The sequence below is a fragment of the Berghia stephanieae genome, chromosome 13 (genome assembly GCF_034508935.2).
Source record: "Berghia stephanieae isolate SIO BIC M18660-M18661 chromosome 13, UCSD_Bste_1.3, whole genome shotgun sequence".
NCBI lineage: Eukaryota > Metazoa > Mollusca > Gastropoda > Nudibranchia > Aeolidiidae > Berghia > Berghia stephanieae.
The window spans coordinates 13,238,944-13,255,504 of record NC_088372.1 but is presented as its reverse complement, the minus strand read 5'-3'; the positions used below and the strand labels follow the sequence as shown (position 1 = coordinate 13,255,504).

General features: G+C 34.7%; 1 protein-coding gene across 2 annotated transcripts in view; it reads left to right on the top strand.

Moving 5' to 3' along the window:
* The first annotated feature begins 203 nt into the window (after nt 1-203).
* LOC144959074 (BBSome complex member BBS7-like) overlaps nt 204-16,561 on the top strand; it is a 36,024-nt gene continuing 19,666 nt past the window's right edge. The window contains exons 1-12 of one of the 2 annotated variants that reach the window (XM_078891446.1): nt 204-408; nt 1,181-1,342; nt 2,464-2,526; nt 4,202-4,377; nt 5,312-5,498; nt 7,440-7,512; nt 8,437-8,503; nt 10,086-10,135; nt 10,505-10,638; nt 13,132-13,216; nt 14,155-14,245; nt 16,147-16,339. In XM_078891446.1, coding sequence (XP_078747572.1) covers nt 1,238-1,342; nt 2,464-2,526; nt 4,202-4,377; nt 5,312-5,498; nt 7,440-7,512; nt 8,437-8,503; nt 10,086-10,135; nt 10,505-10,638; nt 13,132-13,216; nt 14,155-14,245; nt 16,147-16,339 — 1,224 coding nt within the window. In that variant the 5' untranslated portion in view covers nt 204-408; nt 1,181-1,237. Of the gene's footprint in view, nt 482-1,180; nt 1,343-2,463; nt 2,527-4,201; nt 4,378-5,311; nt 5,499-7,439; nt 7,513-8,436; nt 8,504-10,085; nt 10,136-10,504; nt 10,639-13,131; nt 13,217-14,154; nt 14,246-16,146; nt 16,340-16,561 lie in introns of both variants that reach the window. The other variant, XM_078891447.1, reaches the window with a different exon arrangement.

The following is a 16,561-nucleotide window of genomic DNA, read 5'->3' as shown; positions in this document are numbered from 1 at the left end:
TCGAACGTATTACTCAGTTTATTAGTTATTTATGTGATGAAAATGGTCAAAAATAAATCGTAAACGAAATTTAGTATAACAATTTAAAATCAACTTTTACTTTTATTGTCATTGGTTGGATACCCATAAAAATGCAGTTAACTATATTTTATTATCTGGCATTATTTCATTCCACTTCCTGTTTTTCTTCGCTGCCGTCTGACAATTAAGACTCACTGAAACGATGGTGCCAGTTCTAATAGGGTCTTGCGGCGAGGAGGCAGGTTGACAAAATCGATAAAATATAGGCCTAATCGCCACAGAAACAGCATCGAAGTGAACATATCATCAATGTACAAAATGTCTATAATTACCGAATGGCTCTCGAAAAATCAATACATATGTTTGGTTGGGAATGCGACATAATAGGTGCGGCCAATTTACGCTTGTTGGGTTGGTGGAGTGGATAATGAACAGCACCGACTCCACTTGATTATTGTAGGTAGATGAGGTTTGGGTTATTTGTATGATTGTTACGCAGAGGTAAAGTCTTACGTTTAGAAGCATTATGTAATATAACGGGTTAATGTAACTGACCAAAATTTAAAAAAATTATGTTGTTCGTTCTGAGGATCAACCGCAACCCCCGTCGCCTTCTCGTTAACTGCAGTCTGACAATTGCGAGGACTTGTATTTTGATATAATTTTTATTTGCTTTTTTCTTCTTCATCGCCTAGTGAATTGTCGTTAGTACTACCATTTAATAGTAATGCTCAAGGAAATACACGATCCCATTGCCTTTGGTTGAACTATTGAATACCCCACAACTCGTGATTTGTTTTATTTCGATGGTCATGGCCTTGTGATTGTGTATTGACATTGTCATTGATTGTCATGTTTTTTATTTTTTGTTTGTGGTCAATGTCAGGCTATTAGTTGATTATGAAGGTAACGATTAAACACGTTTGTTTTTGTTTTCTCTGTAACAGTAGGTACCCTGAAATCGCCGTGAAATTCACCATATCTAAGCTATCATTAATTTAACTCATCGCGCGCAAAAAAATATTTAATAATAAAAATAAAAATAGAAAGAATGAGTTGACTATCTATCAAATGAAAAGAATGCTTTTATTGATTCAGATTGAAATAAAGCCTTTATTTTGATTGTTTTACAACAATGAACAAATTTTCATTCACACAGAAAGGAGTGGGTTTGACTGGATAGTGTCAAAGGGGACAGCAAGATAGATCACTCAAAATGCTCAAAGCATTAGAGCTAACTAGACAAGATTACTTTCAAGGAGAGACCACGAAACCGAAATGTGTTCAGTTACTACCTTCAGCTGAAGAAAAGACACAAAAGGTTGGTATTGTTGAGGCCAATTCATTAATTCATCAAGATTTATTATCTCGCCTTATATGCAAAGTTATGGTCTCTCATAATAATATAATAATAAAATATGATGATGATGATGATGATGTATGATGATGATGATGATGATAATAATAATAATAATAATAATATAATAATAATAATAATAATAATAATAATAATAATAATGAAAATAATAAATAATAATAATAATAATAATGAAATAATAATAATAATGAAAATAATAATAATAATAATATATAATAATAATAATATAATAATAATAAATGATAATAATAATAATACAGTGCAGAAATTGTTACCATTAAGTGGCGGGTGGCATTCCAATTAGTTGATTAATATTGGCCTTCATTGGTTATATATCATTAAGTATAGTATTACAGATCATCTTTATATTTGTTTGTTTTCAATTTTCTTTTCTTTTCTTTGCTACATTGAACATTAATTGTGTGTAGTCATGATGCTAGATGAAAGAGAATGTGTTGCCTAAATCATAATTGTCACTTCACCATATCTTGTAAAGAGGAGGCATAATGAATGAAGGACATAAGAAAAATAAATGGCCAAATAGTTACACGAGTGGAAAGTTGAGAAAATTAAATATATCAACTTCAAACTTTCAACAAATTATACCTACATGTATAGCCAAACATGTCTAAGCTTACATGTGTTCAAAACAGATCCTAAATGACCCCAAAATTGTACTGACATTTATTTCTGCAGCCGTGTAAGTGGCTTAATATTAATTATGATAATGATAATAATAATAATAATAATAATAATAATAATAATAATAATAATAATAATAATAATCATGATATAATAATAATAAAAATAATAATGATGGTGATCATAAATAATAATAAAATAATAATAATAATAATAATAATAATATATAATATAATAATAATATATAATATATATAATAATGATGATGAGATAGATGTGATGATGATGATGATACTCATCATTATCATCGTCATCATCAGCATAATAATAATAATAATAATAATGTTATAATGATTAGTATTAATGTGGATCTTTGTCTCTATTATAGAAAACAGGTTTATACAATGAAATTTGAATTTCAGATTGTGATTGGAGATTCCAAGGGTCACTTTCACAGTTTTGGATTCAGGAAGGGAGAATTAAAGGTAAATCTTAGTCACTTGTGATTGGTCTATTGAGCAAGGTTGTTGTGTGCTACATTTTATTGTTCCCTATTTTTTACGTCCCACAAATAATAAACCTCACTTTAAAAAATCTTATATATTATCTTATAATAATTTTAGGACATGCTTTTTTTCTTCAACAGCCGCACATATACTTGCTTCTTCCCTCTCCTTTGTTTCAAAATCACAATACAAGCAACATACATCTCTCTTAGCTCTGTCACTTGGCTTATCCTTAGCAGCAATGTGAGGAGTAAGATGTAATTAGAGAGTGAAATGTCTGATTGTAGTCTTGTCATCGCCATATTGCTTTGGATAGGGAGCTGGTCTACCACAAAGTATTTTCCTCCGGATCAAACAGACCAAGCTACCCTATACATTGCTTGTTATGCACGGATGTGATTATTGTGCAGCTATGTGGTCTTGTGGTATGACACACGCTTTCGGATTGGAAGGTCCTGGGTTCGCCTTGCTCAGTGCATAGTTGAGTCCTTGGAAAAGACTCTTTACTCACATTCTCTCACTGTACTCGGGTGTAAAATGAGTACCTGCATTGTCTCTGTCCGAAAAAATTGTAATATCGCCTAACAGGCGTCATGTCCCATTCTACATGTGAAATGTTGCTGTTGGTCAGGGACCCCTTGTAAAGTGCTTTGAGCACGTTTAGTGGATATTGCGCTATATAAAAGCTCAATTTTAACAAATTTGCCTGCCGGAATAGATCATTACCAACGAGTCTTGATCTTAGTGATTACTGTGGAAGGCAGAGTTGTGATGTTTGTTTATATTTGCTTGAACTATGCTCGAATGATATGCTCCGATTATTGTTCAAATGCCACTCTAGCAGATGCAAATGAATAATTTTGGCAAGCATATGCTTCAAGTGATACCAGTTCTGTTAAAGGATACCATAAATTTACACACTTACTCTGATGGGACCACAAGGAGGCCCCTTTATTTAATCTGTTAGTGGACAGGAGCTATAACTGTACGATCTTGAGATGTATTTTTAATTCTCCCTACTGTTGTTATTATTATTATTGATGAACTGTTTTCATAGATAGCGTAGCACCTCTATGCTTTTATTTCTAAAAGCACTAATGTATTGCCATTTTTAGACTGTACTGTAAACATCAAAATAAATTCTGGGTGGGGTCTTCTGACCTTTTAAAGTGGACAAAGAGGTCACTTGCCATGACTTTTATTCTTTATATCTGGCTTCCCTTTCTATGTTGCTATTTGTCTTTGTTTTTATCCTGGTCCTAGTCGGAACCTTGGGAGGGAGACGTCAAATGCAAAGTACCCATTTTTGAGAAATGATTTTTTCCCCTTCTGTATCACCTCTCTGCTATGTATTTTTATAGTTATTAATTTTGAATATGTGAACATTTGAGTGTATCCTTCATAGCAGGATCTCGTTGCTTCTGCGTGGATGGGACTTTCAGGTAATGTCAAATAGGCACATTAGTGGATTGCTCGTGGAATCTTTTGCTCCCTATATGAGCCAGTCCCCTTTGCCTTGGTTTTCTTTAGTGCTTTTTTAAACTGCAGATCTACAATTACATAATTGTATTATAAGCGCCATAAAACCCGATAAGTATAAGCAAACAACCATCAAAATAAATTGTCTGTTAAACTAAATTTTATTTTTTTTCAGCATGTATTCCAAACATCTCTAGGTCAACCCATCAATTGTGTTATCCTAGGTGGTGTTATTGGGGGTCCCAGAGATAGAATATTTGTTAGCTCTACCACTGAGGTACAGGGATTTTCAAGAAAGGGGAAGAGATTTATGAAAATTGCTCCTGGTACTTCTGAACCTGTCTCTTCAATGTAAGTTTCCATTATGATTTTGCTCTTTAATGTAGAAATAGTTTAAAATTGAATTCAAATTTTATATTTAGAAGTTTTATTGTCTCCGAACTACCTTTTATATTGATAATATTGAAATACAGCTGGGCAATCAAATAGAGTGCAGTTTGGATTTTTACTCCAGATTTTTTAATTGATTTCACAGGAAAACTATTGGAATAGAAATTTTAAGAATATTAAATTTCAGTGGATAAGTTTTCTAAATTGAATCACACAACCTCTGTCCTGAAACTTTTTAGAATTGCGATTTATTAAAAGTGGCATCTTCTCTTATCTTATCTAACTATAAAGGCTTTATAGGAATTATCCTTTAAATGCCTTATACAATGTCAATAGTTTATAATTACAGAATCTCATATAGCCTTGCATTGTATCATTTACAGACAGTTTTACACAACTTCGAATGTCAGGAAAAATGTATCAATACGGCATGCTAGTCTTTCATTTGAACTTGTTACAAATTTTTTTTTTTCACCTACAATTCAGTGTTATTAAGTATTAAGCTATGGATCTGATAATGTGTCAAGACTTCAGCTAGCTTTCTATAGCTTGAAGCAAATAGTATCAGCTGCTTTGTACTCTTTGGATATGATGCAAGTCTGGTACAAAGAACTTACCTTCAAATCCCAAGGTCCACAGTCACCCATTCACTGGATACGTGGTTGAGGAAAGGGTTCTTTGATAGAATCTGGTGCACAAATATGGCTCAGACTATACACCCAAATGCATATCTCTTGAGATCCATTCTTTCTTCGTTTGAACTTGTCCCAAATGTATTATATGTTGGTTTGGGTAGAAGTTAAGAATTTGATTAACTGTATAAAATCTCTTCTGTAAAGGAATCCAGCTGTAAATCTTAATAAGACAAATATATTCTCTGTTCCTCTTTCTTTAGTCACGTGGAAGGCATTGACCTTTTGGTGTGCGGTAGCCATGCCTTACTACACTACAGGGACCTCAAGGATTACAACTATATATCTTGTGGAGATAAAATTTCAAGCATCCTTTCTCTGCCGGCTCACAAAGTTGGATGTGTCATGCCTGTTTTGGCCTGTAAAGATCGTATTCTCAGAGTTTATAAGGTTTGTTTTCAATAATCCTCCAAGGCGGAGTCTAATTCTTCTCTAACCTGGCATTATATCTTACGGTTTTCTCCAACAGAGCTCTAATTAAGGGCTTCACTGGAGTTTGAATGAATGCTGTTGCTGCTTTCCCTGTGAAAGTTTGGTGTTAGAAATAGTGCGGGGCGGTCCTTGGCAAGCTTAAGGACCACGGTCCTACGGTCCTTGGGAAATGAAGACCGCAAGGACCGGTCTGACCGGTCTCTAGACCGGTCCGTTCATTCTTGAACCGTTAAAGACCGCTACACGATGAAAACCGTGGCCTACAGGAGTAAAACACACGGAGTAGTCACACTCATTTCAAATTGTAACCTAATTAGAGAAGAGGGGTGATGCCTTCTTTATTTGCTCACCGTACTTCATTGTTACTTCGATAATTTAATAAAATTTGAAATTTATCCCCATTAACGGAGATAATGGCATCGCCCAAGGCGTTGATCGAGTTGTTCGTGGCGTTGATACACACACGCAACTCCTACCCCCCCCCCCCACACACACACACATTAGAGGGCAGCGAGCATTGAAGAGTAAGAGAGAGACGTGAAGTTATAATAAGAGGGGGTGGATGAGGTGATAAGAGGGGTCGATGGTGACTTTTCGCCAGATCTAACAAACTCAGCTACCCATTCATTGCTGAGTAGACAGGGATTCAGAAAAAAATCGACTGCACCCGGGATCGATCTCTGGCCCTTTGCGTATAAAGAGAGTGCTCTATCAACTGAGCTATCGGGGTCCCCAAATATTCTATTGGACCTTTTAAAAATACAGACGTTATAACTGGTTTTTTTGGACGGAAGAAACTAATGAAACTCATATTACTTGATTAGTTAAAACACCAAACGAAATTTTAATATTATTGTATTATTTTAAATGACAACAATGCGATAGAAAGGAGTGGCGACAAGAGATGGACAAAAGAAAACAAAAAATCAGACTTGCAACTTGCTAGGTTCGACACACACACACACACACACACACACACACACACACACACACACACACATCTTTAGTAGTCACATACATTTCAAACAATAACCCATTAGAGAAGAGGGGTCATGCCTTCATCATAGATCATTGTCATTGCGATCATTATGGTGTAGTAAATTTTGAAATTTACCCCGTATAATGGAATCGTCCAAGGCGTGCGCCTCCTGTTCCCCCCATCTCACATACGAAAGGGCGGTTTGCGGAGTGGAGGGAGGTGGTCGTCTGCCTCTATGGTCGTCTGTGTCGTTTAGTGTATGGCAAAGGGGGGTGGGTGCGATTAATTAAGTGGGATGGGTGGTGATTGGTGGAAGATAGGCAAAGGACCGAGGCAACGAATCGCTGGGGAAGTAGTATGGCGCGAGACCGTTGAAAGGTGATAAGAAGTGAGGACCGCCGGCGGTCTTCCTCTTTGGGACTGGACCACGGTTCACAGCTAAAAGACCGTGGGACCGGTCCTCGGTCCGGTCCTCAGCGCGGCACTAGTTAGAAACAGATGAATAATGAATGAAGTCATAAAAAGCAATGAATAATTCATTTGTCTGGAGACTCAGAATTAACCCAACTCTGCAAACAATTTATTTTTACCTCCCTTGCTGGTAGTTATCTTTAAACACAAGATAGAGCAAATATGAACATTGTAGGAAGCCATAATAAGGTGCATTGAGTAAAATGTATTGTAAACAAAATGTAAAGCATTTATGTATTCATAAGTCCATGTTTAAAGTATATTGGTTGTAAAGTTTCTTTCTGATAAAGATGTCATTAAACAGGAAAATACCTAAGGATACCCTATATATATTACATGATATCACTAAATATTTGGGAAATGGATCATATTGAATTTGGTTTCAGTTTGATGAATAGACCAATTAGTGTTCCATTATCATCTTTTCAGCATATAATTTTTTTTTTCAGGAAAAGGAATTGATGTATGAGGTAGAAGTCCCAGGAAAACCTACAACATTACAGTTGTTTGGATCAGAAGGGGGTATGGTCATTACCTTTTGTTATTTTCTTGTTTGTTTTTACTCTTGATTATCCATGACTATTATAAGTTTTTGAATGCACAACAACGTTGGGTTTGATGTCTTCTAATGTCTTACCTTTTATCATCGGGAGAGCAAAAGCTTTTTTTTACGAACCTTCAAGCAATATGATTAACTCTCTATCTGTATTCCTTAAAGGTAATACTATTGCAATGAACACAAAGGGGACTTTTTGTAATGCATAACTACAGATCCAGAACAGTGATCCTGCTCGGACTTTCATGGGCAAGGGGGAGGAAATCATAGTTTTGTGAAAGATATTGGGCCTAGTGAAACATGATGGAAATAAGCCATATATAAACTAATTTCGAAAGGCATAATTGAAGAACAAAAGAGAGATTTTTACCCTAGCATCAATTTAATCTCAAAATAAAATACATAAATATACACACAATTTGAATTTAGACTATTGGATTGATGATAAGATAAGATGTGATAACTTTATGAAATAAAGTGTCTTTTCAAAATAAAATGATAATTATTTGACGCAATTGTAAATTGATTGACTTGATGGTGATACCATCATGTATGGTAATGGAAAACCTGCATGCTTCATCAATTGAAGCCTTTCCATTTAACTCTTTTGTGCCAACAATTTTATCACTTCAGAATATCCTACTGCTTTAATCCTGCGTAATTTATTTTTAGCTCTGTCAATAGATTATTTTAGATTTTCCAAGTTCCACGATTGGAGTCTATCACCAACAATTATAGATATCCAATTCTAACAGAAAGTGCTATATAAGTTATTGGATATGTTTCTTATACAATACATGTGAAATTGCATCTGGTTTTTATATGGATGCGTCAGACACAGATTAATTTTTTTTCATTAATTTACTATTATTTTTGGGTTATTATCATAGGCACTGATGGCAGAGATCTGGTTTACGGTACACTGGATGGGCGGATTGGAAAAGTTGTTTTGGAAGAGTAAGTGGGAAATTGATAGGAAACAGTTTCAGTCATGTCAGTCATAGTAATAAAATGTGACCCACTGATATTAGGCTGAACCAAATCTGAAAAAAATGAACCCAATATTTAAATGAAGCGGCCAGAGCCGGTTTTTATTCAGATTAGGGCGCTATACACGTTATTAAATCTGGTTTGAATTAAGATGATTACACTGAAGAGCATGCTTCACACATGATTGTAAGGAATTGATAGAAATAATGAACCCATGGCTGTATGACCTCTTACTCTTATTTTTCTTTTCATTATTTCAGTAAAATTATGATACATGTAGCTATAATGAACTGATGGTTGTAACAAACTCATGGGAATGTATATATCCACCAACTTTTTTTCCCTTTTTTGTTTACAAGTGATATAAAAAATTAAGCATGTATGGGACCCGATCTTTTTAACTAGGCACCACTCAAAACACAAAATACTTTTGATTTGACAAGGTGTGCTTGAGATTTAACTGTTATGGTTCATGAGATTTGCTGAAATACAATAGACTCACTCTCATGTGCATTCTCTCATCACTTTTTTGTCATTGCTTACTCACGGGAATGTCAGAAGATGTGCGGGTGGTTGGATGGGAGCATCACCCTTGAATCATATACCTATGATGTTCGCATGGGTGTACGATCCGATAGTGATGTCGTTTCTTCTTCTATTTACTAGCCTATCCTGCTTCTTTGGTTTGTGATTGTATTTTTGACAGGGGATATTTTTTTTTCTGTAAATCTTCTGCCTGTTTGTTCTTGGTTATTTATAATTTAGCTTATGATATCTTTAGGTTATGATTTTGATTTACATTTGTACTATTTTTGTTAGATTGCTTGTTTTTTTGTTTCAGCGGTCTCTCATATAACCTCAATTGTGTTGGAAGAGACCTAAAGCAACAAACAACAACATCAGAAGATGTATCTAGTACCAGACAAAGTTCAAAATATTGTTTTACTTCTATAAATACATTTTAAAATGATATGGCAGCTTTATTGTTGAATGATGATTGTCCTAATTGTCAAGCAAGCAGAGTAGGCGCAATAATTTTTTTAGAAGTGATTATTTGGACAATATTGCCCAAACAATTTTAAGATGTCCCGGCTATTTGGGCAATGTGAAAACTTTCAGCCAATGGGAGAGCGGCTTTGGTCAGTTCAGGTTTCTGATCTAGTCATTACTTAGACCCAAAAAATAGTAATAGGATCTCTCAGTTAAAAATCACAGAGCAACACATATTATTTACAATGGTTTTTATCATAAAATACAAATTTGAAGCCACTTGTAACCAGCATTTAAAACCTTGAAATAAAAAGAAGAAAAATATGTCATTAAGAGTGGCTCTGTGACATAGTGGTTACACTGTTAGACGTCACCTAGTTGATCCAGGATCATTTTTTTTTCTTTATTAATATACTGACGGATGTAAAGCCTCGATCTGATACTGATATATGGAAAGAGAAGGATCCTGGGTATGGTAACATCTTAAAGTCTTTCCATCTTGATGGTTTTGTAAGGTTTACTAGTTCTTTTCCTTTTAATTTATATTTTGTTTTCTCAGGTCAAGTCCATGCCATGTGTGGGATATTTCTAATCCAAAAAGGATGGGGGGTAAGCTTCTTTCTATTTTTCCAGTTGTTAAAATATCACGGGGTGCACAGAGGATGGGAGGATTGGGGGATGGGGGATAGCTGCGTCCTCTCTCTCTCTCTCTCTCTCTCTCCTCCCTCTCTCTCTTCTCTCTCTCTCTCTCTCCTCTCTCTCCTCTCTCTCTCTCTTTCTCTCTCTCTCTCTTTCTCTTTCTCTCTCTCTCTCTCTCTTTCTCTCTCTCTCTCTCTCTCTCTCTCTCTCTCTCTCTCTCTCTCTCTCTCTCTCTCTCTCTCTCTCTCTCTCTCTCAACTTTATTTTTTCTGGTGGAGTAAAAAGTTAATTAACTTTATATTGAGAGGTCTGGAATCAAAATCTGGTTTACGTCCTCAGGCATTTCCTGCTTAGACTGGTACGACCTAACAGGTGATGGCGTCCTTGACCTCATGGTTGGCAGGGATGATGGGAAGGTTGAGGTTTATGGAGAGCACGATGATCGGGAGGTCCCCTTATCAAAGTTCAACCTGGTTTGTAATTCATGCATTATATTATTGTGACTCTTCTAATATCTTGTCATTTTCTAGTTTGGCCTGATAGTCCAGTATTGGGTGGGGGTCTTCTGACCTCCCATGATGGGTGGAGAGGTCACTTTTGCTGTCTTCTATCCCCCTATATCTGTTTTCCCTTTCCATATTTTCCTGACCTCCCATAGTGGGCAAGGGAGTACATACTGTGTCTTCTATCCCCTTATATCTGTTTTCCAACATGCTTTCTGTCTTTGTCTTGGAATGAGATTACTTGGTTTTGTCCTGGTCCTGGCCGGATCCCCAGGCTGAGAGTCGAGGGAAACAGTCGAATGTATAGTTAGTTTTGGGAGATGATATTTTTTCATTGTAAATCATCTCTCTGTTATGCAATGTATTATGCTTTCTTTATATTATATATGATTTGTAAAACATTTGAGTGTGTTCCTCTTAGCGGGGACCTGTGCTTGTGTCTGGATGAGACTTTTAGTGATCTCAAACTAAGTACTTTGATAGAGTGCTTTTGGATTCTACACCTGTTTCTTATTTGAACCAATTCCCCTTTGTCTTCCCTTTTCTTGGATGCTTTATTGTAATTCTAGAACTTTTTACTATCCCATTTTCTTCCTTTTTACTGGCGCTGATATGACCTTAATGTGTTGCAAGCGCCGTAAAACCCTTAAAAACAAAACAAACAACCTTTCCATATTGATCTATTTTGTCTTTTTTTTGTGGATTGAGATTGCTCGTTTTTTTCCCTAGTCCTAGTAGGGATCCTTAACTAAGTTCCTTTCTTTTCTTTTTAGAGAAGATATCTTTTTCGTTGTAAATCATCTCTCTGTTATGCACTATTATTGTTTCTAGTTTTTAATATACTGTTCTTTGTAATCATTTGAATGTACCCTTCATAGCGGGATCCTTTTCTTGTTCCTAGATGGAGCTTTTAGGAAATACCAAATTGGCACATTGATAGAATTGTCATGGAATCCTCTGTTCCCTATTTGAAGTAGTTCTCTTTTGTTTGACTTTTTCTTTCGTGGTTTTAAATTCATTTCTACAACTTTCCCCTAATCATCTTCCATTTTACTGGCATTGAAATGAAATACAAGTGTCGCTAGTGCTGCAAAAGACCTAAAACCAACAAAAAAAATAGTCCAGTTGGGTTAAGCTAAATGATTGGGTAACCCAGAAGAAATCGATTCCAACTAAGTTTAATGTTTTTTTGGTTGCACAGTTTATGCTGATTAACATACTAACATAATCCACACATCTGTTGATGGGGAAAACAGTATTAATAGGTAAAGATAGACACTCTCTCCAAAGCTTTATGATAATGTTTTCCAGCATTTTTTAGTTACATTACAAAGCTAGAAAATTATAAAGCATTTGAATGCATATTTCGTTGGTGCAACATATCGAAGTACCAGAGAGGCGTGGTGTCCGCTTATATCTCTGTAAAAGATGGAAAACCTCAAAATTCACCAATATTTTTCCTACATTTTCAGATTCATAGATTTCTATACAAGTTGAATAAGATTTGGTATTTTGGGCTTTTTTTTTTAGTGATTTTAATTACTTTTAAAATTACTCAGCTTCAGTATAAACATTGTGCATTGAGATCAAACAAAATTGGAAATTTTAAGAGCTGGACCTAAAACTTTACACATCGAGAATCATAAGTTTTCAGTCTGAAGCTATCCCAACCTCCTTAATTATGTAAATCTTTGAAGAAACTACATTTTGACAAATCAACCTTTGAAATTTATTTTATCGGCCCATATTACAATGGTACACTTAAGTTTTTATATTTAAAAAAAATACACGTTTGAATATCCCCTTAATCACCAATCAAAGTTTTTATTTCAAAGTTTTGTTTTTATTTCATGTGACTTAGTGTCCCTGTTTTTGCCTAAGCCCTTTTGAAATATATTCTGCAGTAGACCATTTGGTTTCTCCTGGATCCTGTCTGGAGTTTTTTTGTTTTTATTTTGCAGGGAGGGAAACAGTGAGATTTGTCTTTTTGTGAGAGATTATATTGCTTTCCTTGCAGATCATCTCTTTTGTACTAGGGTGTAATTTGAGTACCAGGCTGGTAACAGCATTGTACCTGTATTAATGTACATCTTGTCCCACATGTAAAGTGTTGCTGTTGGCTTTGGACAGCTTGTAAAGGACATTGTACTTTATAGAAGCTCTTATTATTTTGTCATTTAATTATTATTACGTTTCCAAAACAAGATTCTTTTTAAAATATGTAAAATTGTTCTCGCCCCAAGACAAACTAATGAAATAAAAAAAATTAAAAAAAAAAAATTAAATTGAGCTTTCTGTCTACTTTTATCAAAGTTTACTCTTGTTAGCAGTTCATGTAGTTAGTATTTTTGTTGTTTTTTTAAAAATGGCAATAAAAAGATAATGAAAATACTTGTGTAACTTTTTATCAGACATGCCAAGAAGCTAATAATGAAAAAAAATACTTGTGTAACTTTTTATCAGACATGCCAAGAAGCTGTGACATCAGTCCATGGAGGTAAACTATCTTCCCCTGAATATGATGAGATTGTCTGCTCTACTTTTGCTGGTAAGAGGATATTTGAGGCTGTGCCAAAAGGTCGTTTTCGTAACATTCGCCATACTTAAGGAATGTTATTTTGAAATACTAAAACTAAGTACATTGATGGTATGCTCTTGGAATCTACATCTGATCCCTATTTGTTCCCAGTTCCCCTTTGTCTTCCTTTCTCTTGGGTGCTTTAATTGTAATTCTAGAACTTTCTACTATCCCATTTTTTTCCTTTTTTACTAGCGCTGATATAACCTAAAAGTGTTGCAAGCACCCTTAAAAACAAAACAACAGTTTGACCAATCAAATTGTGACCCATCGTCTCAAAATGGTATGATGTCAGCATGTACAAGATGTAGAAATCTGAATATTAAGTCTAAATAACAAAATTTGAGAGAGATTATTTGCTTTATTCCATAGATTGAGAGGCATATTATTAACTGCAAAGAGCACACATTTGTGATTTTGACTTTAAATTCAATTCTCAGTATAAATTTCATCCCGAAATAATACCGTTTTGGGACAGTGGGTCACACTCCTCCAAGCTCACTCAGAAAAACATAACTGGTTTTTTACAAATAAGAAAATGAATGAAGTATTTTTTTTTTTTTTTTTAGACTGCTAGGTTCATGATTATTTCTCACTAGATTCTCTCTCAGACGATAAACGTTAAATGTTTCACATGGTTTTGTGTGTGGGAACGATTGATCACAGGGGAACTTTTATATATATTTATTTACATGTATGTGTCTTTAAGGGCTTTATGGAGATTCAGTGGATGGATGTATTGCAGATAGAACATAAATGTCAGTGATTAGTTTCACATCAAAGATGTAGCGGGATTTGCTACATATATTTATATATATATATATATATATAAAATAAAAAAACATTTACCTCTTGTATCTTACCGATTTGCATTTAATATTTCTAAAACTTATATTTCATTCTCACAGGAAGTGTGTTTGGGTTAAGCACAAAGCCCTGGTCAGAACCACTTCATCATGGGTTCAGTAGGGAGGGTATTTCTATTATTAAAAAGTTACGGTAAGTTTTTTTTGGGGGGAATATTTGGGTCTTGATCTTAGTGGTAGAGCTCTCATGTCACAAGCAATGGGACTACTATTATTCCCAGATGCGTTAATAAAATCTTGGACCCCCATATCCACCCAAAAGTTATGGGGTAGATGGGCCTTTAAAGTCTGGTGGAATGTACTTTGTTGTAGATTGGCCTCTTATGTAAAGGGTAATAAGCAATTGCTCTGGTCTGTTTAATACTACAAAAATCAACTTTTGTTCCATTGGCCTTTTGGCTCTGAAGGAACATTACTTTTTTTGGTAATATCTTCAAAGGGCATAGTTAAAATCATGCTATTGATTTGAATTTTATTATCTTTTGATTTATTGAAAATCGGAACTGTCTTAAATTATGCTTGTGGGGTTTGTTTCGGTGGAGATATCTCCTCTAGATATTGTCAAATTGTTTTACATGTGCAATTCATATTTTTGATTACAAAAACCACATTGTTTTGTATGTGCCTTGATAATTTTGGTTACACAAACCACATTGTTTTGTATGTGCCTTCATATTTTGATTACACAAACCACATTGTTTTGTATGTGCCTTCAATTTTTGATTACAAAAACCACATTGTTTTGTATGTGCCTTCATAATTTTGGTTACAAAAACCACATTGTTTTGTATGTGCCTTCATAATTTTGGTTACAAAAACCACATTGTTTTGTATGTGCCTTCATATTTTTGATTACAAAAACCACATTGTTTTGTATGTGCCTTCATAATTTTGGTTACACAAACACATTGTTTTGTATGTGCCTTCATAATTTTTGGTTACAAAAACCACATTGTTTTGTATGTGCCTTCATAATTTTGGTTACAAAACCACATTGTTTTGTATGTGCCTTTATAATTTTGGTTACAAAAACCACATTGTTTGTATGTGCCTTCATAATTTTGGTTACAAAAACCACATTGTTTTGTATGTGCCTTCATATTTTTGATTACAAAAACCACATTGTTTTGTATGTGCCTTGATAATTTTGGTTACACAAACCACATCATGACAATTGATGAGTTCCATGTCACACATGTAACCATGACGATTCTACACTAACTTCATCGCAACACAAACCACATTGTTGGCTATATTTTGACACGCTGAAGCAACCCTTGTTATGTGTTCTTAATCTAAAGGATTGGTCACATTTTGACTGGTATCTTCAATAATAGATGCTTTGTCAAAATATGGGGGAAATTTTATCTTGTAAATGACACATGATTAGCTAATAAGAATATTAGGGAATTCCATTTGACTTGAAAAATGCGTATTCTTATGTACATTTGTTCATTGTATGACTATATTATTCAAATAACGCATGGCCTGGTCATTTTGGATTTATACGTCAATTCAGGAAGTTGATATTGCTATTTAATTTTATTTATTGCTATTTAGGGAATTTAAATATGGATTATACTATTTCTATATGATCAAATTGCCTGTCATCAGAATCAGCGCTAATTATAGGTTTGTTGTTTTTCAATATTTTAGGCATTTAAAAAAAATGGTTCTCATTTTGTCTCTCCATTGTATATACTTACGTGGACTAGGGTTGACAGCACTCTCTTCGTGTCACAAAGAATGCCCCAATATTTTATAACTAGCTGATGGTTACGTGGACTAGGGTTGACAGCACTCTCTTCGTGTCACAAAGAATGCCCCAATATTTTATAACTAGCTGATCATGTGATAATTTTGTGAAAAAACTATGAGGTGAATTTCAAAAGATTGTTAATGCCAATTATAGTTTCAGGCACATGTACAATTTGTTTTACTTAATCACACAAGCATGCATATTTATTAATTTATACATATTTTATCTTCATTTCATGGGTTTTGTGGCATGATGTGCAATGATGGGGTCAATAGCAAGGAGATAGAGACACTTCAACAACAAGTGGTGGACGAGAGACAGAGATATCAGGAGTGTATGGAGACAGAAAATGCCATGTCTATGTTGCCTTCCTTGGATGTCCAGCATCGATTTGACCTATGTCCAAATGATGGCTCCTATGTCCTCATGCTAGAACTGGCCTGTCCCATAGACAATGTTATGTTACAAGTAAGCGCAAAAGCTAAATATATACAGTTAACAATTACTTGCTACAGTTTTGGAACTGTCTGTTATTTTATGGATACTTTAAGACCCACTTTCTGATGAGTGGACAAAAGGAAATTTTAAAACGGTCCTTTGGCTTGTGAGTCCAATTGAACTGTTGCAATATCCCAAATTTTTCAACACACATTTGACCCATCATCTCAAAGAAGTGGGATCCTAATATCT